The sequence below is a fragment of the Mus musculus genome, chromosome 15 (genome assembly GCF_000001635.26).
Source record: "Mus musculus strain C57BL/6J chromosome 15, GRCm38.p6 C57BL/6J".
NCBI lineage: Eukaryota > Metazoa > Chordata > Mammalia > Rodentia > Muridae > Mus > Mus musculus.
This window is the reverse complement of record NC_000081.6, coordinates 80,504,638-80,524,995: the sequence shown is the minus strand read 5'-3', so window position 1 is coordinate 80,524,995 and position 20,358 is coordinate 80,504,638. Positions and strand designations below refer to the sequence as shown.

At 44.4% G+C, this 20,358-nt stretch overlaps 1 protein-coding gene across 8 annotated transcripts in view; it reads left to right on the top strand.

Annotated features, from left to right (window-relative positions):
- The window catches only part of Enthd1 (ENTH domain containing 1), a 113,469-nt gene that overhangs the window by 40,188 nt on the left and 52,923 nt on the right, over positions 1 to 20,358 (top strand). For all 8 annotated transcript variants that reach the window (XM_030248626.1, XM_006521134.3, XM_017316685.2 and 5 more), the window contains 2 exons: positions 10,816 to 10,934; positions 15,688 to 15,814. In XM_030248626.1, coding sequence (XP_030104486.1) covers positions 10,816 to 10,934; positions 15,688 to 15,814 — 246 coding nt within the window. The remainder of the gene's footprint in view (positions 1 to 10,815; positions 10,935 to 15,687; positions 15,815 to 20,358) is intronic.

The window sequence follows — 20,358 nt, the reverse complement described above, 5'->3', positions numbered from 1 at the left end:
AGTGCTGTTCCAAAAATGAAGGTCGAACATTTCCAAGGAGGAGGAAGGTGAAAGGCTTCCTTCCTAAATCAGGCTAGAAACAGCATGCCCGGGGCAGGCCGGTGCCTGTGCAAACAGGACACAGCACTGTGCCCAGAAAACAGCTGTGCAACTGTGCACACATAAAGGACGGTGACATCATTTCAGATTTATGGGGAAAAGATGAATTGTTAAAAAAAATAGACCACTAAAGAAAATGAGATTAGGTGTCTGATGCATGAATACCCACAAAAACAATCTAGAATTAAGAACTTAAAAATATAAAAGCAAAATTTAAAGATGTTTAGAAGATTTGTTAAAGTTTTCAGCCAGGCGTGGTGGCGCACGCCTTTAATCCCAGCACTCGGGAGGCAGAGGCAGGCGGATTTCTGAGTTCGAGGCCAGCTTGGTCTACAAAGTGAGTGCCAGGACAGCCAGGGCTACACACAGAGAAACCCTGTCTCGAAAAACCAAAAAAAAAAAAAAAAAAAAAAAGGTGTTTTCTGTAATGTTAGGATAGAGAAATACTCTTTTTAGACATATAACAAAGTGGGAAAAGCCAGGCGTGGTGGCGCATGCCTTTAATTCCAGCATTTGAGAGGCAGAGGCAGGCAGATTTCTGAGTTCAAGGCCAGCCTGGTCTACAGAGTGAGTTCCAGGACAGCCAGGACTATACAGTGAAACCCTGTCTCGAAAAACAAAAACAAACAAAAACCACACACACACACACACACACACACACACACACACACACACACACAAACAAAACAAAACAAAACCCAAAGTGAGTAGCTTCTTTCTTATACCACTTGAATCCCTGGGGTTGAACGCAGGTCTTCTGACTTGGTGCCTTAACCCACTGAGCTATCTTGATAGACAGAACCTATTATTTTCTCTTGTGTGGTTCTGGGGTTAAACTCTGGGCCTCACCCATGCTACCTGAGTACTCACCTCTGAACTATGACCTCAGCCCCCCAAACAGCATAGATGTAAATACAACAATAAAGGAGCCAGCGAGTGTGCTGTGTGGTGGCAGCATTCTTTTGTTAGCCCAGTGCCTGTCCCGTGTCTACCTAATCTCTACTCCACATGGGTAGAGCCTGAGGATAATTACCTGTAATGGCCACATTCTATGGTGACACATTATTTAGCCGGGGCCTAATCAACTTTGTCCAGCGGTGTCAGAGGAGACAGTGAGGGTCCCAAGTAGGAGGAGACAGAACACATTGCTGCTGGCCTGAAGATAGGGCAGAGGAGTACAAGGGGCTTCTAGAAGCAGGCCCGACTCAGCAGCCATGGGGGAAATGGAGCCCCCAGCTGAGAGGAGCTTAATTCCACCAAAATGTGAATGACCTTGGAAGTAATTCTTCCTCAGGCTTCAGACAAGAATTCTGCTGAGCTGATACTTTGATTTTGGCCTCGTGAACCCCGGAAACAGATGAGCGTGAGGAAGCATCTCTCTTGGTTTCCTGGTGCTGCTTTTGTGTGTAAGTCTGACTGGTGTTGAGTTTTGCATTGTAGTGAAGTCAGGATCTAGTTTAATTCTTCTGCGTGTGAATATCTGGTCTTCCTAACCCTGCTTACAGAAGCACCCATCTGTCCTCTCCCGTCAAACATCCCGGGCGCCGATGGTGCTTGGCTGACCGTAAGAGTGTGGATTCATTTCTGAACAGTCTGTCCTGATCCATGGATCTATACGTCTGGTTTTGTGCCCGTACCATCTGCTCTGATCAGCTTTTGTGAATTTTTCTGCAGTAGATTTTGAGATCAAAACCCACCATATAGAAAGTAGAAAAAAAAATCAGAATACCGTGGGGCAATTTTCTAACACATATAACTGAAAAAGGATTAGCATCCAGAGTACATAAAGATGGCCTACTGATCGACATAAATAGGGGAGAGGTGGACAGAAAAATAGGCAGAGAAGCATTTTCTAACAAAATGGAGGACATGCGTGAAGCCAAGAAGCACTATTTAGGATGTCAGTCTTGCAGCGTCATGATAGCAACAACGGCCATAAAAAGAAATCTTGTGAGAGGGTGTCACTTATGCCAACTTCAGAACCACTAGAGCGATCGATTCCTGTTCCTCTGTTCCCTTCCGCTGAGCTCTTCATCCACGCGCTTCTCCATCTCTCCTCCTCGAGTCCTGTTGTTGGTGAATGTATTTATGCATTTGCCTGGTCATCAGGATGGCCAATCATTTGACACTGTGACATGTGACTATCATCTACACATGTACTGGGCCATATTCATAGCTCTTCTGGGGTGCACGTGAACCATGGGCTACAGGTCAGACATAGGTACTGAAGGCAGTGACATTAATGCCTGAGGTCTGGTTCAGAAGCCACGTCGCCTGGCTTTGGTGTGATCTCGATGTATTATTTGAGCCCTTCTCTTGTGAATTGACCTTCCTGAAATGGTAATGTAGACTCCTGTAAAACTGGTGCGTGAGGGATCTGAGCTGACACAGCCTCAGCACAATGAACTCAGGCTCGGGTCTCTGTCACTCTTCCCATTACATCTGAGACAGCTCTGTTTCTCCACTAGGGTAGAGTTTGGGCTCATTTCTTACTGTATTTCGTTCTTTACAGAGCTGGGATTTGGGCCCACAGGGCAGGGAAGAAAGCCTTGCACTTTAGATAATCTGTCCACCTCAGTGTGAAAGTGCGTGTTCCTCCATTCAGTGTGGCAGCACCTTCAGGCATCACACTTGCCTCTCCAGGACAGACCTGGAAAAGAAGAGCTCTGCCCGTCAGTTTCTAGGCTCCAAGCATGGCTGTGCCGAGAGGCTCCCGGCAGCACACCTGCCCACACAGATCCTGAGGAAGAAAGGCATTCTGGGCCTTGTTTCTTTTCTTGACCATCAGCTATTTTATTTTCTTTCTTTTAACTGTTAGTTATTTTTAGTTGTGCTTGCTTCTATATAAGGTTTCTGTTACTTTTAAAAACTAGTTTTGTCTTTAAAATATCTCATTGTTGGGTGTTGAGTTATGAAAACCGTTGCATGTGGTGTGTGTGCCTGTGTGTGCCTCTCTCTCTCCTCTCTCTCCGTCCCTCCCCCCCCCCGCCCCCCCGTGTGTTCCCACGTGCTTCCTGAGGACTGAGCTTCTCACGTGTCAGGCCAGCACAAGACTCAGATCACATGTGTTTATGGACAAAGGCTGAAATAAAGTTGCTGTAACCCTCTTTCTAAAGTTCTGCTGGGATGATGGTGGCCCCTCCTTCTTATCACCTACCCACTTCATTTAGTTTTTAAAAAAATCTTCCTAAATGTGCTTCCTTCTTTCTTCTTCTCACCTTTAAAAATTGCCTTTCCCTAGCAAACCCTAAAATTCACCTTCAAAGGGAAAGAGATTGTATTTGTATCCCCTGTCTCTGCTGAGAAGAAATAGTCAAAGAGCAAACGAGAGGTGTGTCTGGGGCACAGCCTCCAGAACTTGCCCTACAAGGTCGTGGTGCTCCATTCCCTCAGCTGCTAGAAGGTTGGTGACTGAGCCATCAGCACCCCACCCCCACCCTTCTCTGAGAACTCCTTATAGCAGAAGAGAGCCTCTTTGCCTAGGGTCATGGTCCCTCCTGAGGGTGTGTGCACCCACTGACTAGCTGTGAGGGGGGTCAAGCTTGACAGCTTCCAGAAGGAGCCCCCCAGTCTTCTCTTGTTCAAGTCCAGTCCTGCCCCCCTGAGTCCCCACAGATATTGTTCCTCAGAGCTCCTCCTGGTGAACCCCCACATGGACAAGTGCCTTAGACACTGTATTCTGGGGGAACTCAAAGTAGCTTTCCCTCCAGATTGAAACTAGCAGACAGTAATATCAGGTGAGTGTGAATGAAAGAGAAAAAAGAGACAACAGATGCCAGGAATGTCTGATGGCTGCCGAGTTCAAGTGGTAAACACAGGAACACCTTGGTACTCTTGAGTGATTTCTGCAAGTTTAAGATTATGATAAAAGTGTCTCAGCTCCAAACTTTGTCTCTGTAACTCCTTCCATGGGTGTTTTGTTCCCAATTCTAAGAAGGGGCAAAGTGTCCACACTTTGGTCTTCATTCTTCAGTTTCATGTGTTTTGCAAATTGTATCTTATATCTCGGGTATACTAAGTTTCTGGGCTAATATCCACTTATCAGTGAGTACATATCATTTGAGTTCTTTTGTGATTGTGTTACCTCACTCAGGATGATGCCCTCCAGGTCCAACCATTTGCCTAGGAATTTCATAAATTCATTCCTTTTAATAGCTGAGTAGTACTCCATTGTGTAAATGTACCACATTTTTTGTATCCATTCCTCTGTTGAGGGGACCCTGATATAGCTGTCTCTTATGAGACTAGGCCGGGGCCTAGCAAACACATAAGTGGATCCTCACAGTCAGCTATTGGATGGATCACAGGACCCCCCAATGGAGGAGCTAGAGAAAGTATCCAAGGAGCTAAAGAGATCTGCAACCCTGTAGGTGCAACAACATTATGAACTAACCAGTACCCCAGAGCTCTTGACTCTAGCTGCATATGTATCAAAAGATGACCTAGTCGGCCATCACTGGAAAGAGAGGCCCATTGGACATGCAAACTTTATATGCCCCAGTACAGGGGAACGCCAGGGCCAAAAAGTGGGAATGGGTGGGTAGGGGAGTGGGGGGAGGGTATGGGGGACTTTTGGGCTAGCATTGGAAATGTAATTGAGGAAAATACATAATAAAAAATTAAATAAAAAAGATTATGATGAAAGTGAAAGTTTTTTTTTTTTTTTTAAGAGTAGAACAGAGATCAGTTGCTTGAAGCTACTCAAGTGTGCCAATGCTCCAAGAAGAGGAAATTGAGCAGAGCGTGGCGGCTCATTTGCAATCCTTATATGCAAGAGGCTGAGGCAGAAGGTTTGCTGTGAGTTTGAAGCCAGCTTGGGCCACACAGTGAGAGAAACTGGAGTCAAGATTCCAAATGTGTGAGTCTGCAAAATTACAAAGAAGACTCCATCGGCGTGAAGCTGCTTTTCAATCTCCTGCTTCTTCAGTGGTCCACTGAATCCAGTCCTTCCATTCTCTTCTGTCCGCTCCCTTTCTCTCTTCCTTTTTGTTTTTTGTTTTTTGTTTTTTTTTTCAAGACAGGGTTTCTCTGTGTAGTCCTGGCTGTCCTGGAACTCACTCTGTAGACCAGGCTGGCCTCAAACTCAGAAATCCACCTGCCTCTGCCTCCCAAGTGCTGGGATTAAAGGCGTGCGCCACCACTGCCCAGCTTCTCTCTTCCTTTCTTATGTTCATGTGTGAACCTATATGCGTGAAGATGAGTGTATGTAGAAGCCATAGGTCAATTTTGGATAATTTTCTCAATTACTGTCTACCTTACTTTTTGAGATGTGGTTTCTCACTGAGCATAGACTGCAGTGGTTCAGTGAGGTTAGGTGACCAGGGAGCTGCAGGGACCTTCCCATTTCTCCCCTCCCTAACTCTGGGATTTCTAAGTGCACAAGCTGCACCTGGCTTTTATGTGGGCCATGGCCATCCCAACTCAGGTCCTCGTGTTTACACAGCAAGTCCTTTACCAACTGAGCCATCTCTCTATCACCTGGGTGTTTTCTGAAAACTTAAAACAAAACAAGAAACAACCTAGCCTCAATTGTGTTGCCCAGGAAGGCCTCCGAGCTGGACCTGAGCGCTCCTCCTGCCCCAGCCTCCCTAAACTACAGTATATTCCACCATCCTGGTTCTGACGAGTACTTCAAAGTAATCGATACACCTTTGCTGACATCACCACCGAGAGGACCCTGCTGATCTACGGTGACAGCTGGGGGAGCAGTGGGGTGGTTTGGATGTGTGCGTTTACAGGGCATCTCAATGCCAGAGCCACAGTTGCGCTGATAGTGTCTTGTAGTCAGAGCTCGGTATCTCATCTAAGAGCTATCACGGGGCCCATCAGTTCTGCTTCGAGGTATTATCTGGGCTCTGCAGGCTCAGTGGGATCTCCATCTCTCCAGATAGTCTCTAGGGAGTTCCACAGCTGCAGTGCTGAGCAACTCAGCAACCAGTGAGTCCCTGGCATCACTTCCTGTCCCCTCTCCACACTTTCCTCAGAGGCTCCTTAGTCACAGCCCCATCCTCCATGGCTCATGGTTCCACAGCCTTAGTTGCTGGATTGTGATGGTGCCAGAGGGGCTTCATTTCTTCTGAGGAACCAAATGTGTGCACTCACCTCTTCCTTAACTTGTGGGAGTCTAGAGCACATGTTGCTTAGTCATGAAGTCTGATGAGGCACACTCACACTCACTTCCAGTATTGTGCGATCTGATATCGAGGGAGGAAGACCACGAATGTCTGTGGGCTTTCTGCAGCTTGACTGCCGTTCTTCATGCCCACAGGTAGCCTCGTAGTATTTTAACCAGCGTGCTGCCTCATTTTAACTTGATCTGGCCTAGAATCACCTAGGAAGAGTCTCGGTGAGGAATTTTCTAGATCAGGGTGGCCAATGGGCCTGTCTGTGAAGGACTGTCTGTCTTCATTGTTAATTGAGGTGGGCAGACCCACCCTTAATGTGGATGGGGCCATGGCCTGAATCGGGTTCTGAGCTGTGTGAGAGTGGAAAAAGCTCACTGTGCACAGGCAAGCAAGCCAGCCAGCAGCACAAGAGACTTCATTTCTCTGCTCTCCACTATGGCTGGGCTGTGACTAGCTGCTGCAGTTTCTGCCTTGTAAGCCAAATAACCCTTTCTTGTCTCTCCTCTCCCCCGCAGCCCCCCTCCCTCGGTCGCAGCAACAGAAGTGAAATGTGATTCTGGGCCAGAACACATCCGTGCTGCGTGCTGCTCTCATGAGTTCCTCAGAAGGGAATTAATCTACCCCCGTGCTGTCTGTCAAGCCCGACCCATGGCATTTCAGAGATAATTCTACTGCTGAGTACTGAAGGAGCAGTTACAGTTTCTGATTAAACCTCAGGAAAGCAGATAGATGACAGAAGTCCCGAGTCCCCGCTGTTTGCCAGGATTAATTAGAAAATCTCTAAGTCAGAAATAAGTCCGTTTTAATTACTCATTTTCATGTAAGTTTACAACAAAATGGAAAACTACAAACATACATGAAAGGTTCTCATTACCTCTTCAGGATCTGGCACCTACTGTCCCTGTGCCTCTGCCAGAAATGATTTCTGTCCTGTTTATTGGGATTCGCACCACCCGTCAAAGCCCCTGGTGTTATAGTTAGTTCTTTCCCAGAAGCCTGTCTGTTCGAGGAGCTTAACTTCCTACCAGGCCCTGGGCTTGTTGAAGGGAGAGCCCGTCTCATGCCGACCTATTGCTTCTAAGACATTTTCATGTATAATGTTAGACTTATGAACTTCTTCACAAAGTTTTGGGTTAAAATGTGGAATTTTATAAGAGGGAATAAACATAAAGTCTAGTATGTTATAAATATTATAAATATAGACATAAAAAGAAAACAAATCTGGCATGGTGGTACATACCAGTAATCCCAGCTACTTAGGAGGCTGAGGTAAGGCTATCATGAGTTCAAGGTCAGCCTGAAGTACATAGTAGGACTCCCAAAATAGAGAGTCCTTGCCTAGCATTCATATAATATCTGGTTCAATTCCCCATTACTGGAAAAAAAAAAGAAGAGAAGAAGAAAATGATACCACATGTATGTTCTCAGTGATTTTTATTTTTAATTAAGTGTGTCTCTGTTTGTGTGTGTCTCTGTGTGGGTTTGTGCGCATGAGTGAGAGCTCGTGGGACTTACAAGAGGGCATCAGATGCCCCTGGAGCTGGGGTTACAGCTGATTTCAGATGTGTGTCACCTGATGTGGGTGCTGGCAACCAAGTTCAGTTCTTCAGCAGTAGCAGTGCATGCTCTGGCCACTGACCACACCCACCTCTCTCACATCTTAAGGGGCATAAGTACCATTAGAATTGAGACTTGCAGCACATCACTGGAGGGAAACATAGGGTCCTTATCTATGGAAACTGTCATTCCTTTCTCTTGCTAAGGTCGGATTTGGTTTCACATCTCTCACAGAGTCTTACCTTTATATGTAGTGTTTGCATGTGTGAAAGTCTCCTCAAAATATCAAATATGTGCAAAAAGTGTGCTTTGGAAGAAGAATCCCACTGTAGAGCCCAGGCTGACTTCATACTTAACCGTCCCTCTGTCCCCAGTGCTGGGCTTACACACATGCAGCCTCTGTGCCAGGCTGGACTGACTTCCAGCACACAGCCTATCAAAGCCCTTGGATTCATATATTCTTAGAAGTACTTATCACACATAAAGAATCCAACGTAACTGGAAACACATGCTTTTATGAGCTAAGCACAGCCATTACCCACATCTGAGTACCATCCACTGCTCGCTGTAAGCACCATACAATGTCTATTTTATTTCATGGTTTTTGTACACATAAATGCTTTAAAAACCTGTTCATATAAATCAAAGCCAGAAGTAGAAGGTACTGTACTGCAGCACTGTCAATCAGTCCTGTGCTTTCCTTCTAAGTAACGTGCCAACAATTATCTAGTGACTTATTAGAGAAATATTTCCTATCTCTTGTCAGCTATAACGTGATGAAGTCTTTCATGTTTTTGAAAGCAAAGAGTTGAGAACACATTGTTTGGGGAAAGATTTTTTTAAAACAGTCATTAGGAGTAATTTATTTTTTTAGCTTCTGGGAATAATACAAAACACTCTTTATTAAAATGTATCAACTATTAATTAAACTTTTACTCTAACCTGACATAATCAGAAATTGCAGGGCAAATGAAAACGCTCCTTGCCCTATGGCTGTCAGTGCAATGGACTTTGCAGAAACTGATTTTACAGTGCATGCTGTTTCCAGTTCTTGGTAACTGCAGACTTGGTTTATGTAATTCTGGAAAAATATCTACCGTATAATCTAGTTGGCAAATGCAGCCTTCATTGTCAAAACGGTAAATTGAATTGGATTTCAAATGGCTTTTTCTCCATAAAATACCCTACATATTTATTCTAATAAATATAAATATTTCTATTACTTTCAATCTCTACATCCTTTACAATTATCATATTTCATGCACTTATTTGGGGTGTGTAAGTGCCTATGTATGTGTGTTTCCACATGTCATAGCGTGTGAACAACTTTGCCCGCTAAGCCATCATACCTGCCATTTTTGTTTCCAGGGGGCGGGCATCTCATGATCCCAGTCTGGCCTCAGAATCTATATGTAGACACTGGCCCTGAACTCAGGATCCTCCTGCCTCTGCCTCCTCCGTGCTAGGGTTTCAGGCATGTGCTACTACCTGTCACATGCTGTCACAGGGCTCCCAGACCCTTTCCTAAGATGGCTAGCTCAGACTTGGAGCCTTGTGAACTGCTGCACTGAAAACATAAACATGCCTCTCCCCACACCCCTGGCTTTCATCGCTCTGCTCTGGAGGACCATTCCTTAGGAGCGATTTGCTCTTTGACCATAGTTGTGGATGAAAAGCACATGAATGTGAAGTGAAGTTGGTCACTTTCCCTGCTGTCCTGTGCTGTCATACAGTGTGTCTGAACATCAGGTGTCCTGTGCTGTCGTCATACAGTGTATCTGAACATCAGGTGTCCTGTGCTGTCGTCATACAGTGTGTCTGAACATCAGGTGTCCCTGTACGGACTGGTGTAAGTCCCCTTATTGCCATTGCTTTGCCCTCAAAAGACTATGGATGGAACAGACTGCTGGTTCTCCCCTGTCTTGACCAATGGAGGTCATGTTGAGGTGGCTTGTTTGTTTTGCTCTTTCTATTACTGGTGCCTTACGTTTGGGGAAGAAGACCCATTCTCAAACAGATGCATGACGCATCTTTGTTTTGTGAAGTGGGGAAAATTATGAATGGCAAAGAGAAAAGAGCTGGCCACTTCCTCCCAGGCAGATAAGCCTTTGGAAGAAGACCTGTAGATGTTGCAGATCTGGCAATTGATTTATTTAAAAGGGTCACCATAATCTTAGTTCCTGTGTGACACTTATGCTCTCCACATCAAGTGTGCAGCTACCAATACGAAGGCAGCCACCTTACACCTCTTATTGTCCATGAGGGCATGCCACGATAGAGTGAGCACTAATGCTTTAGACAGTTCTTTCCTTTTAGTGCTCATAAATGCTGGGTAAATGCTAGGTAGCTGAGCTGCATCCTGGCCCAGAGCTTCACCTAGAACTGTTACTAATACAGTAACTAATCCAACAAGGCAAAGGCCTTTAAAACTGGGAAAAAAATGCCAAATACAGTGAACATAAGCAGACATAGCAGTTTATTTTCACTGGTGTATTTTTCTTTTATGTTTAAAGTTTTTATTTTATATTAAAGATGTATTTGCCCCATAACTAATCTATACATTTCTGATCTGTTCTTCCTATAGAGAATATATGAAACTCACTTCATAGTAATCTAAGACTCCTTAAAAAATCCTTACAGTATTTAAGACTTCTTAAGTAATCTAATAATTACAGCCATCATTTGTATAATCCTAAAATTCCCTTTGAATAGTATTCACCTTTTAAAGTTTTGTTATACATTACTGTGTGTTACCCTATAACTACCACTACATTTTATATTATTTTTAAAAGTACTTCTACTAATAAAGCTATAATAGGATTGCTGAGATGGGACAGGGCTATGGACATGAAACTGTAGTTTCTGAATCCCTCTGGGCTTGCCAATGGTGTCAAGCAGCACACACTCAGAGGTGGCTCTTGGTGTGTGTGTGATATGTATTTAGCACGTAGAATAGATCTTCAGAAGTCGTTAAAGTTAAACACAAATACAAAAAACTAATATTTATTTATATACTGCTTTACATCGTTGACAGAAAACACATCCAAGGCCAGGCTGAGGCTGGAGCAGTGCCAGGACGTGCCCTCGCCTGCTGGGACCTCTCTGCCCCTGTACTTCCCTTCACTTGGGATGAAGGCGTGGAAATCTACAGAGGTGGGTTCTCTGGTTCCCTTTGCTGCTGTGCAGGTAACCAGCCATGTGTGGGAAACCATCCTTGCAGCCCTGCAAAGCTGCCCTGCTGCTCTTGGCATTTGTGTTTTATGTTATTCAGAGTTTTAAGTATCAGTTAGGTAAAATTGTGATGTTTTCCTTTATATTATAGTTTGTGTTGTTTATTTACTTATTTGGTGGTGCTAGGCATGGAACCCAGTGCATGCTGGGCAAACACTCTACCACCGAACTACACCCACAGCCTTAAAAATCCTTTATTGTGACTTTACAGGAAGTTGACAAAACAGTACAGCGTCTTTATTGGCCTTCTTGCCCTCTGCAGTGTTGGTAATGCCATACATTTAGATAATGACATTTAACCATTTTCATCCTCACCCTTTTCCTCTTCCTCCCCCTCCTGCCCCTCCTCTCTGTCCTCCCCCCCCCCCCCCATCCCAAGGAGCCCTTCTACTCTGCAAGTCCTGCACAAGCTCAGGCCTGACAGCACCTGTGCTTGGACGTGTAAATCTGACTAAACTCAGAGGCTGTACAACAGAAGACACGAAAGCAGGAGGGGTGGGGCCTTATGGGCACCTCATCCTCCATGCTGAAATGAGGAAATCAATATAATAAATGTATTTAAGAAGTTGATCCACATCTACAGCACCACACATAGACATGTGAGACGGTGAGATACCTCACAGACTATTGCCCAGTCTCACATGTAATTAGGTAAAACACAATTTTTGTGCCTTTCACACTGATGAAAAAATGTTTAATTGCTACCGCCCTGTATTTGCACTGAGAGAAAGGCCCCTCCCACGTGCTGCTGAATACAAGCAGGTGCGGCATTTAAGGGTAGAATTTGACACCATTCAAATTCAAGACAAGCCCGTGTGTGAGTGCTCAGAGATGCCACTGTGAACACGCAGCTTGTATAGGTGGCTCTGTGAAGCTTTTTATTGCAACAGTTGTAATAGACGGAAACAAGAAAAATCTCAAAATGATTACCAAAGGGAATGACCAAGTCAGGTTACATGTCAGGGCCACAGCTCAGCTCTATCCTGAGAAAAGCACGTTTGTAATGCATACCTCAGTGAATGAAGTCACTGCGGGGATAGTACGCAATGACTGATTATATTATTATGTAGAAAGATGACCAAGATAGATTGCTTATTCCTGAGAAGGATATATATATATAACGATTTCATTTCGCTTTTAAAAAATGTGTTGACACAGAAAATTTCCCCCAAATTCATAAGACAGAGTACTAGCTACCCCAGCAGAGGATGGCAGCCTGTGGGGAAGGGAGCAGAAACTCTGTGCTCTTTACCACTCACATTACTGGGTGTGCTTGCAGTGACTATTTTATAATCTATAAAATAATAATAAAGGCACAAATAAAGACCTTAAAGTGGACAGAGGCAGTGACACAGCTGAGACAAGCGTGACACACCATCAGAATCAGAATCAGCATAATTTCCACTCCTCCAGCAACTCTGATGAGGTCAAAATTTTGCAAATAGGACATACTGCACAGAAATAATCCAAAGGGCAAAATTTGTGTATTCTTCATTTTGCAAAATCCTAAATGGAAGTGGCAGAACACAGACACTTATCATCCATCACTATTGATTTAGCAACTCACAAAGACATCGAAGGTTTTGGTCAGCCTTAATTTTGTGTGAGCCACTTCACAACATCCCTATCAGTTGCCATGGAAACAGCTGCAGCCAAAAACCCAAAATCGCAACCTTGTTTTTTTATTTTCTTAGTGGGTGGGGGGAAAAGGGAATTTTTGTTTGTTTGTTTTTGAGGTATAGTTAAATAACTTTATTACCAAACTTAATGATTAAAAACTCTGGACAGTACGAAGAAAGAAAATGGACCAGTGTCAATCATAAACACAAAAGGTTTCCTTAGTTTTGAAAGTAATACTCTAATGAACCCTGTTCTACTTTTGAAAGCTTTGTTCTGCTAAGAATTTTATTTGTGAGGCTGGAAAGAGGTCTCAGTCAGTGAGAGCAAGTGCTGTGCACGCATGAGGACCTGAGTTCAAATCCCGAGTACCCACATAAGAGGGGGCAGTGCTGGAGGAAGGGGAGGGGAGCAGAGGGGGAGGGCAGAGACAGGAGTATTATCATCAAACACAGTGAGCGAGCTCAAGGTTCAGTGAGAGCTCTTATCTCAAGAGAATTAGGCATAGAATGAAAGAAGAGATCCCTCATGATCCTGCAGTCTTCAGATGCTTGTGTGTGGGCACATGCTCTTGCACACTTGCACACACAGGAAACTCAGTGTCTTGCACACTTGCACACACAGGAAACTCAGTGGAAATATGAGTTCAGTATATAGAAGTGTGCATTTCTTTTTATGGTTAAATGGCATTCCACTGTCTGGAGGGAGCACTATTCACCCATTCTGCTACCAAAGCTTACTTCTAAGTTTTGGCAATCATGAATAAAACAGTCATGAACATTTATATGGTAGAATAAGCCAGACTCATATATATATGTGTGTAGATTTTTGTCATTGAGAACCAGGAAAGCTTTGAATCATTATAAAACATAATTCCTAAAATATAGAATGAAATTAATGTGGTTGCATTCATTTGGGGCTTTTCTTCCGCAATGGTATTTTTGCTCTGAGATGATGATGAGTTTAGTGTGTGCGGAATTCAACAGGTAACCATGGATACTCTCTGTTTGCATTATCTTTGATATCCTTAGCATGGAAGGAAAGACATGCAGATAGACACATGGCAGAAGAGATTGTCATAGGCTTGTGTTGATGGCATGTCAGTCTGAGCTCATCAAAAAGCTAAAGAAAAAAAGCATATAATAATTCACTTGATAGAGCAGTGCATTTGATAGAGTCCAGCAGCCATCTATGGAAAAACTCAGCAAACTGGAAATCATATGGCGGATAAACAGTATAAATAGTCACTCAGCAGATATGCATAATAAAGAAATGCTGGGAGAGATGGCCAGCATTGTCATCCCGAGATGCACACAGTGTAATAGCAGAATGGCTGGGACAGAAGTGGTGACAGCCCCTTATGCTAATGAGGATGTGGAAGGTCAGACCACTCCTGCTTTGCTAGTAGGAATTTCGAAAGGTAAAGTCACCTACAAAACAATTAGGCTGTACCTTATTGAGCACATGGCTGGGAAGAGGATTTGTGGGTTAGAGTACTTCCTGCTCTTGCCGAGTATCTAGGTTCAGTTAACCTCGGAGGCAGAGGCAGGTGGATCTCTGTGAGTTCTAGGCAAGCCAGGAATGCATAGTGAGATTGTCTCAAAAACAGCAACAGAACCTGAATATAAGGCACCCACCCATATACTCAGCAATGGCACCCCTAGTCATCTCACAGGTGTGGAAATTTACTTACATTATACAAAACCTTGTACCCAGAAATTTTATCTGAAACCACACAAATCTTACAAGATACCAGATACATTTGAAAGGGTTAAACATGAGTATCTGGGATACACCTTAGTAGTGACAGGAGGAACTCTCAGCATACACAACGACCCGGGTAGATCTCTAGGAACTGTGCTGGATGAAGAGAGTCGATCCTAAAGGGTTGCATATTGTGTCACCCTATTTATATAACACACTTGAAAGGTCAAAATTACAGACGTGCCAAACAGATTTATAGGAACCTGGGATAGATTTGCTTTGTTTCCTGGCTGAATTCATGTCAGATTCCAAACACGATGTCCTAGTTAGGATTACTGTTGCTGCGATGGAACACCATGACCAAAAGCAATTTGGTCATTTGGGGAAGAAAGGGTTTATTCACTCACAATTCCATATAACTTTATCAAAAGCAGTGAGGGCAGGAACTCAAGCGGGGCAGGAACCTGGAGGCAGGAGCTGATGCAGATAGAAGCCATGGAGGAGTGCTGTAAACTGACTTGCTCAGCCTACTTTCTTATAGAACCCATGACCACACTACCCACAATGGGCTGGGGCCTTCATCATCAGTCACTAATTAAGAAAACACCCAGGCAGTGGTGATGCACCCTTTTAATCCCAGGACTTGGGAGGCAAAATCAGGTGATCTCTGAGTTCCCTCCTAGCCTGGTTTACAGAGTGAGTTCCAGGATAGTCAGTGCTACACAGAGAAATGCTGTCTGGAACACTCCAGCCACCCTACAACACCCCCCCCCCACACACACACACACAACAACAAATGCCTTACAGGGTTGCCTACAGCCAGTTCTTTTTTTTTTTTTAAAGATTTATTTATTTATTATATGTAAGTACACTGTAGCTGTCTTCAGACACACCAGAAGAGGGCATCAGATCTCATTAAGGATGGTTGTGAGCCACCATGTGGTTCCTGGGATTTGAACTCAGGACCTTTGGAAGAGCAGTCAGTGCTCTTAACCGCCGAGCCATCTCTCCAGCCCCCTACAGCCAGATCTTATGAAAGCATTTTTCAGTTAAGGCTCCCTCCTATTCAGTGACTGTAACTTGTGTCAAGTTGACACAAAACTAGCCAGCACATGCTGACTTTTCTTTTGATAATGTGTCTAGGTTTGTGCACAGAAGTGCAAGTGCCTTTGGAGGCCAGCAGCATCAGGGCCCCTGGAGCTGGAGTGACAGGCAGGAAGTTGTGAGCTGCTGGGTGTACACCCTGGAACTCAGCTCCAGTCCTCTCAAAGACAGCAACACTCTCAATGGCTGACCCACCTCTCTGGTGCAGTTTTTGTTTTCCAGTGACTGTGCCCTCTCTTGTTTCTGTCAGGACCTAACACTGTTGTACTCCTATGAGCATCCGAAGCAACCTGTGACAAGGTTACCTCCTTCCTTTACCTCTCCTGCTTCCTGGCTGTCAGAAGGGGAAGCGGAAATCTGCAATCTCTGGGACACAGGTAATTTGGCTACAGATGAAATTTTCTTCAGAAATAGAAGTGAGATGCACTTGAAGGAAAGGTTACACAAATACAAGATTTGATTTTGAAATATAGCAATGCTTGGCTTTGTTTATCATTGGTCATCAGCAGCAGGACTGGCATGATAAATCCAGCCCATATGTGGCCTTTGACTCCCATTTTGTTGGTCACCTGCTTCTGGGATTCTGATTTCTTTCTCTTCTATTTCACTTTGTTTAAAAATTAATTGCTAGCCTTACACTTTTCTTTGAAAGTTTTAAAGAGTAGAACTAATTTTCTGTTCTTAAAAAAGATTTTTTTATTATTTTCATATGTCTAAGTATCTTGTCTGCATATATGTTTGTGCACCACATATGTACCCTGTGACACGGAGGCCAGAAGAGGGTGTTAGATCCTGGATATCTGGAATTATAGACGGCTGTAAGCCACCATGTGGGTGCTGACTATTGAGCCCAGGTCCTCTGCGAGAGCAGCCCTCTCTGCAGCCCAATTTTAGTATGTTTTTTAGTGAGACTTATTTCTGATGAAGCCTAATGAATGAGACCCGACTAGAGCAGGCATTAAGTGGAAATGTGAAGGAGCAGAATGAAGAGCGCCAGTCCCACAGCTCGGTCAGACAGCTCCTGAATCATTAACTTTAGAAAAGGGCACAGGGGAAAGCTGGGTGTGGTAGCTCACATTTGCAATCCTGGAGAGACAGAGTTACCACAAACTCAAAGCCAGCCCCATCCAAGCCAACCTGGACTACAGTATAAGATCCTGTCTCAAAAACCTTGGGGGGAAAGGGCACAGGATAAATTACACAAAATGATACCAAAGTCACCTCTAGTAAATGACAATGTTGAGTCCCACCTGCTGTTGTCAGGACCCCTTGGGGTCTGCCTCCCTCCTGTCATTGCTCTGTATGAAGTCCCAACTTGCAATACACTTTGGGGCTGAAGACAGAGCCCAGGCCTCATGGAGAGCATGCTAAGTGCACACTGCATACCCAGCTGCATTCTGGTTGCAATAGGTTCCTCCACTAGGTTTGCTCAGCCAGAGGGGTGACCTGTCCATCACCAAGATATGAGTGGGGCAACCTGAGTACCTGTGAGCAGTGCCTTGTCTGTCTTTTGCTTTCTAGCTCCTGGTTGACCTTTCCTGCCTCACAGAGGTGGTTCCTCATGGTTTAGGCTCTCTCTTTCCCTGTTCTCAGACCTTATACCTCGAAGTTCCTCCTCATACAGACCTGCAGCACCCAAAATTGAAAAACCACAGTGTTAGCATAGACTTTCTGTGCAAGCACACATTTATAAATAGTTCTTATAAACTCTTGTGAGAACTAAAAGAATAATTTTAATAATAATTTTAATAAATGCAACAAAAGGTTGTATGAGATGGCATTAGCACAGATAATAGTTGTAAATGGCTTTAATCTAGGGACAGCTTACTTGACATTTAAATCTGTCTGTCTATCTTTGAGACAGTGTCTCACTATGTGTAGCCTTGGCTTACATAGAACCCCAGCTTTTCATTGCATGCTATCCTGGCTCTAACTCACTACCTCTGCCCACTGGGTGCTGAGCTTGAGGGTGAGGGTCACCACATCCGCCTTGCTCAGTGTTCTTCCACGGTCTGTAAAGTAAACAGCTCAAATCTAGAAGCTCGAAGGAAGAGCAATGGGGAAAACTTTTCTTGTATTCTAACATCGCCTAACATCCCCCCCCCCAACATTTCAAATATAGACTTTCTTTTTGGGAGCAGCTTTAGATTCACAGTAGAACTCAGCAAAAAGTGCAAAGTGTCTCTGAGCTTCTGTGCAAAACACACATGGCTTGTCACTATCCACATTTGTTACAGTCAGGCCTGTATTGACACCATGGTCATTCTCAGTCTGTAGTTTTGTCCCACACTCGTGTGTGGGTATGAACACGTGACTGACATACATACATTATTACCACACAGTGTGACCTCATTGTCCCAAGGTCCCTCTGTGCTCCACTACTCACCCCTGCCTCCCTCCGTGCTAGCAGCCACCAACCTCTTTTGTTTGTCTTTTCTTAGAATGTCATAGCATCAGAATCATGCAAGGGGCACCACTTTAGGTTGGCTTCCTGATGGGCATGGTGGGGCATGACTTTAATCCCAGCACTTGGGAGGCAGAGGTAGGTAGATCTCTGTGAGTTCAAGGCCAGCCTGGTTTAAAAAACAAGTTCCAGGACAGCCAGGGCTACGTGGAGAAACCTTGTCTGAAAGAAAGAAAGAAAGAAAGAAAGAAAGAAAGAAAGAAAGAAAGAAAGAAAGAAAGAAAGAAAGAGAGAGAGAGAGAAAAAGAGAGAAAGAGAGAAAGAAAGACAGAAAGAGAAAGAGAGAGAGAAAGAGAGAGAGAGAAAGAAAGTGAAAGAAAGAGAAAAAGGAGAAGAGAGGAGGGGAGGGGAGGGGAGGGGAGAAGAGAAGAGAAGAGAAGAGAAGAGAAGAGAAGAGAAGAGAAGAGAAGAGAAGAGAAGAGAAGAGAGAACAAAGGAAGGATAGGAAGGAAGGAAGGAAGGAAGGAAGGAAGGAAGGAAGGAAGGAAGGAAGGAAGGAAGATTGGCTTCTTTGAGGTTGTAACCTGCCTTGAAAGTTCTTCTCATGCCTGGATCACTCCTTTCTTCTGAGTGTGGAATAAGATATCTCAGTTTAGTATTTTCCCTCTGGAAGCCACCTTGGTCGGTTTTGGTTCTGCAGTATAAAGTAAGCAGGCAAGGTAGGCTTTTGTTTGAATATATATTTCCCCTCTAACACTTTGACACAAGTGGAATAGAGTATAGATGAGAATCAGAGACCACCCTGAAGAGAGGCTTCAGAACATGCTACATGAGGAAATGCCTCCCTGGGGTTCTTAGCCAGAACCCATGTCAGGTAGAGGGTGCTTCCTGTTATTTTTAATATATGTGCATGTGGTGTGTGTGTGTGTGTGTGTGTGTGTGTGTGTGTGTGTGTGTGTGTGTGTGTGTGGTATATGTGGTGTGTGTGTGTGTGTGTGTGTGTGTGTGTGTGGTATGTGTTTGTATGGTGTGTGTGTGTTCATATATGGGCATATATGTACAAGTATATGTACCTCTCATATGTGGAAGAGGTTTGATGCCAGGTGTCTTTCTCAGTGGGTGTCCACTTTTTTTTTCTTTTACTGAGGCAGGTTCTCTCCCTGAACCCAGAGCTCCCCAATTCCTAGTCTTGTTAGCCTACTTGCCCTGGGATGTGGTCTCTGCCACCTGAGTGTTAGCATTACAGGCAGGCTCCATGCCTACCCTGCTTCTATTTGCAGCAAGCACTTTATCCCCTGAGCCATCTCTCCAGACCCTTTTCCTATTTTTAAGCCCTTCTTTTCTCCAGCCTTTCCCCGGCTTGCTAAAATGCAGATCCTAGCATTTCACTTCCCAGCTCCACAACTGTCAACAGCTCTCTGCTGCCAGGGAGATAAGTCTAAGTTTTTCATATTGTCATATGAAATTTCCATAGTTTGATCCCAGCTGATCGTTCAGGTCCCCTTACCCCAAGCAGCCAGTACTCACAGGCTCTGTGACATCCCGTGTGTAGTCCCTTCTCTTTAGACTGTCTTTGTTCCATGGTAACATGCTGATCTAACTTTTGTGATGTAAATACCATTTATTATGTTCATGGATTCTCTGGGTCAGGAATTAGGACAAGACACAGTGGGAATGGCTTGCCTCTCCCATGATGGATAGACCTCTGAGCCTCAGCTGAGGAGCTCAAAGGCCAGGCCAGGGATCTTCTGAAGGCCTGCTCCTTCTGGTGTCTGGCTGTTGCTGCTGGCTATCCACTGGGGCGCCTCAGTTCCTCTCCACATGAGCCCATTTAAGAGGCCTTTCCACGTGGGCTAGTGAGAGCTTCCTCACAGCATGGTGGCTGGGTTCCCAGGGTGAGCATCTTCTGTCCAAGCAGAGAGCAGAGAGCCAGCAGAAGCTGTGTAATCAATCTCAGAAGCCAGGCCATTGTGCTTCCTGTGTGTTCTCTTCATCCAGCCAATCACAAAGTCCTGCCCAAGCCCAGGAGACAGGGGAGCAGAGCCGACCCCCCCACCTCTCCGTTGAGGGCCATACCTCATTGAAAGAAAAAGGCACTGGAATGAGATGCACATTGATATGCGCCAGGATGTGTGTTTAGAAAATGTCAATCAACGTTCAGCTTTCTATCAAATTATAAACATTTGACAAAATCCTATTCAAATAGCAAGGTCCAATGAAAATGTCACAGCAGTTAGAAATTCTTTCTGTGTGCTAAGGTCTCATTTCAGTATGGTCTCGTGTGACTTCCCCATACCTCTGTTACAGAATTTTAAAATTTGCTATATAATTTATATAAATTATACTTGCTTTATAATTACATGAGTTAATGAGTGTATTCATTCATTGAAACCCTTGGAACACTGGAAATAAAAGCATTCCACATCCTGACTGTCTCTTTCGCAACACCGTCCTCCCCACAGGATTAACAGTTAGTAATTTGGTGGGTATTTTCTAGACCTTTCTCTGTGTGTTTGT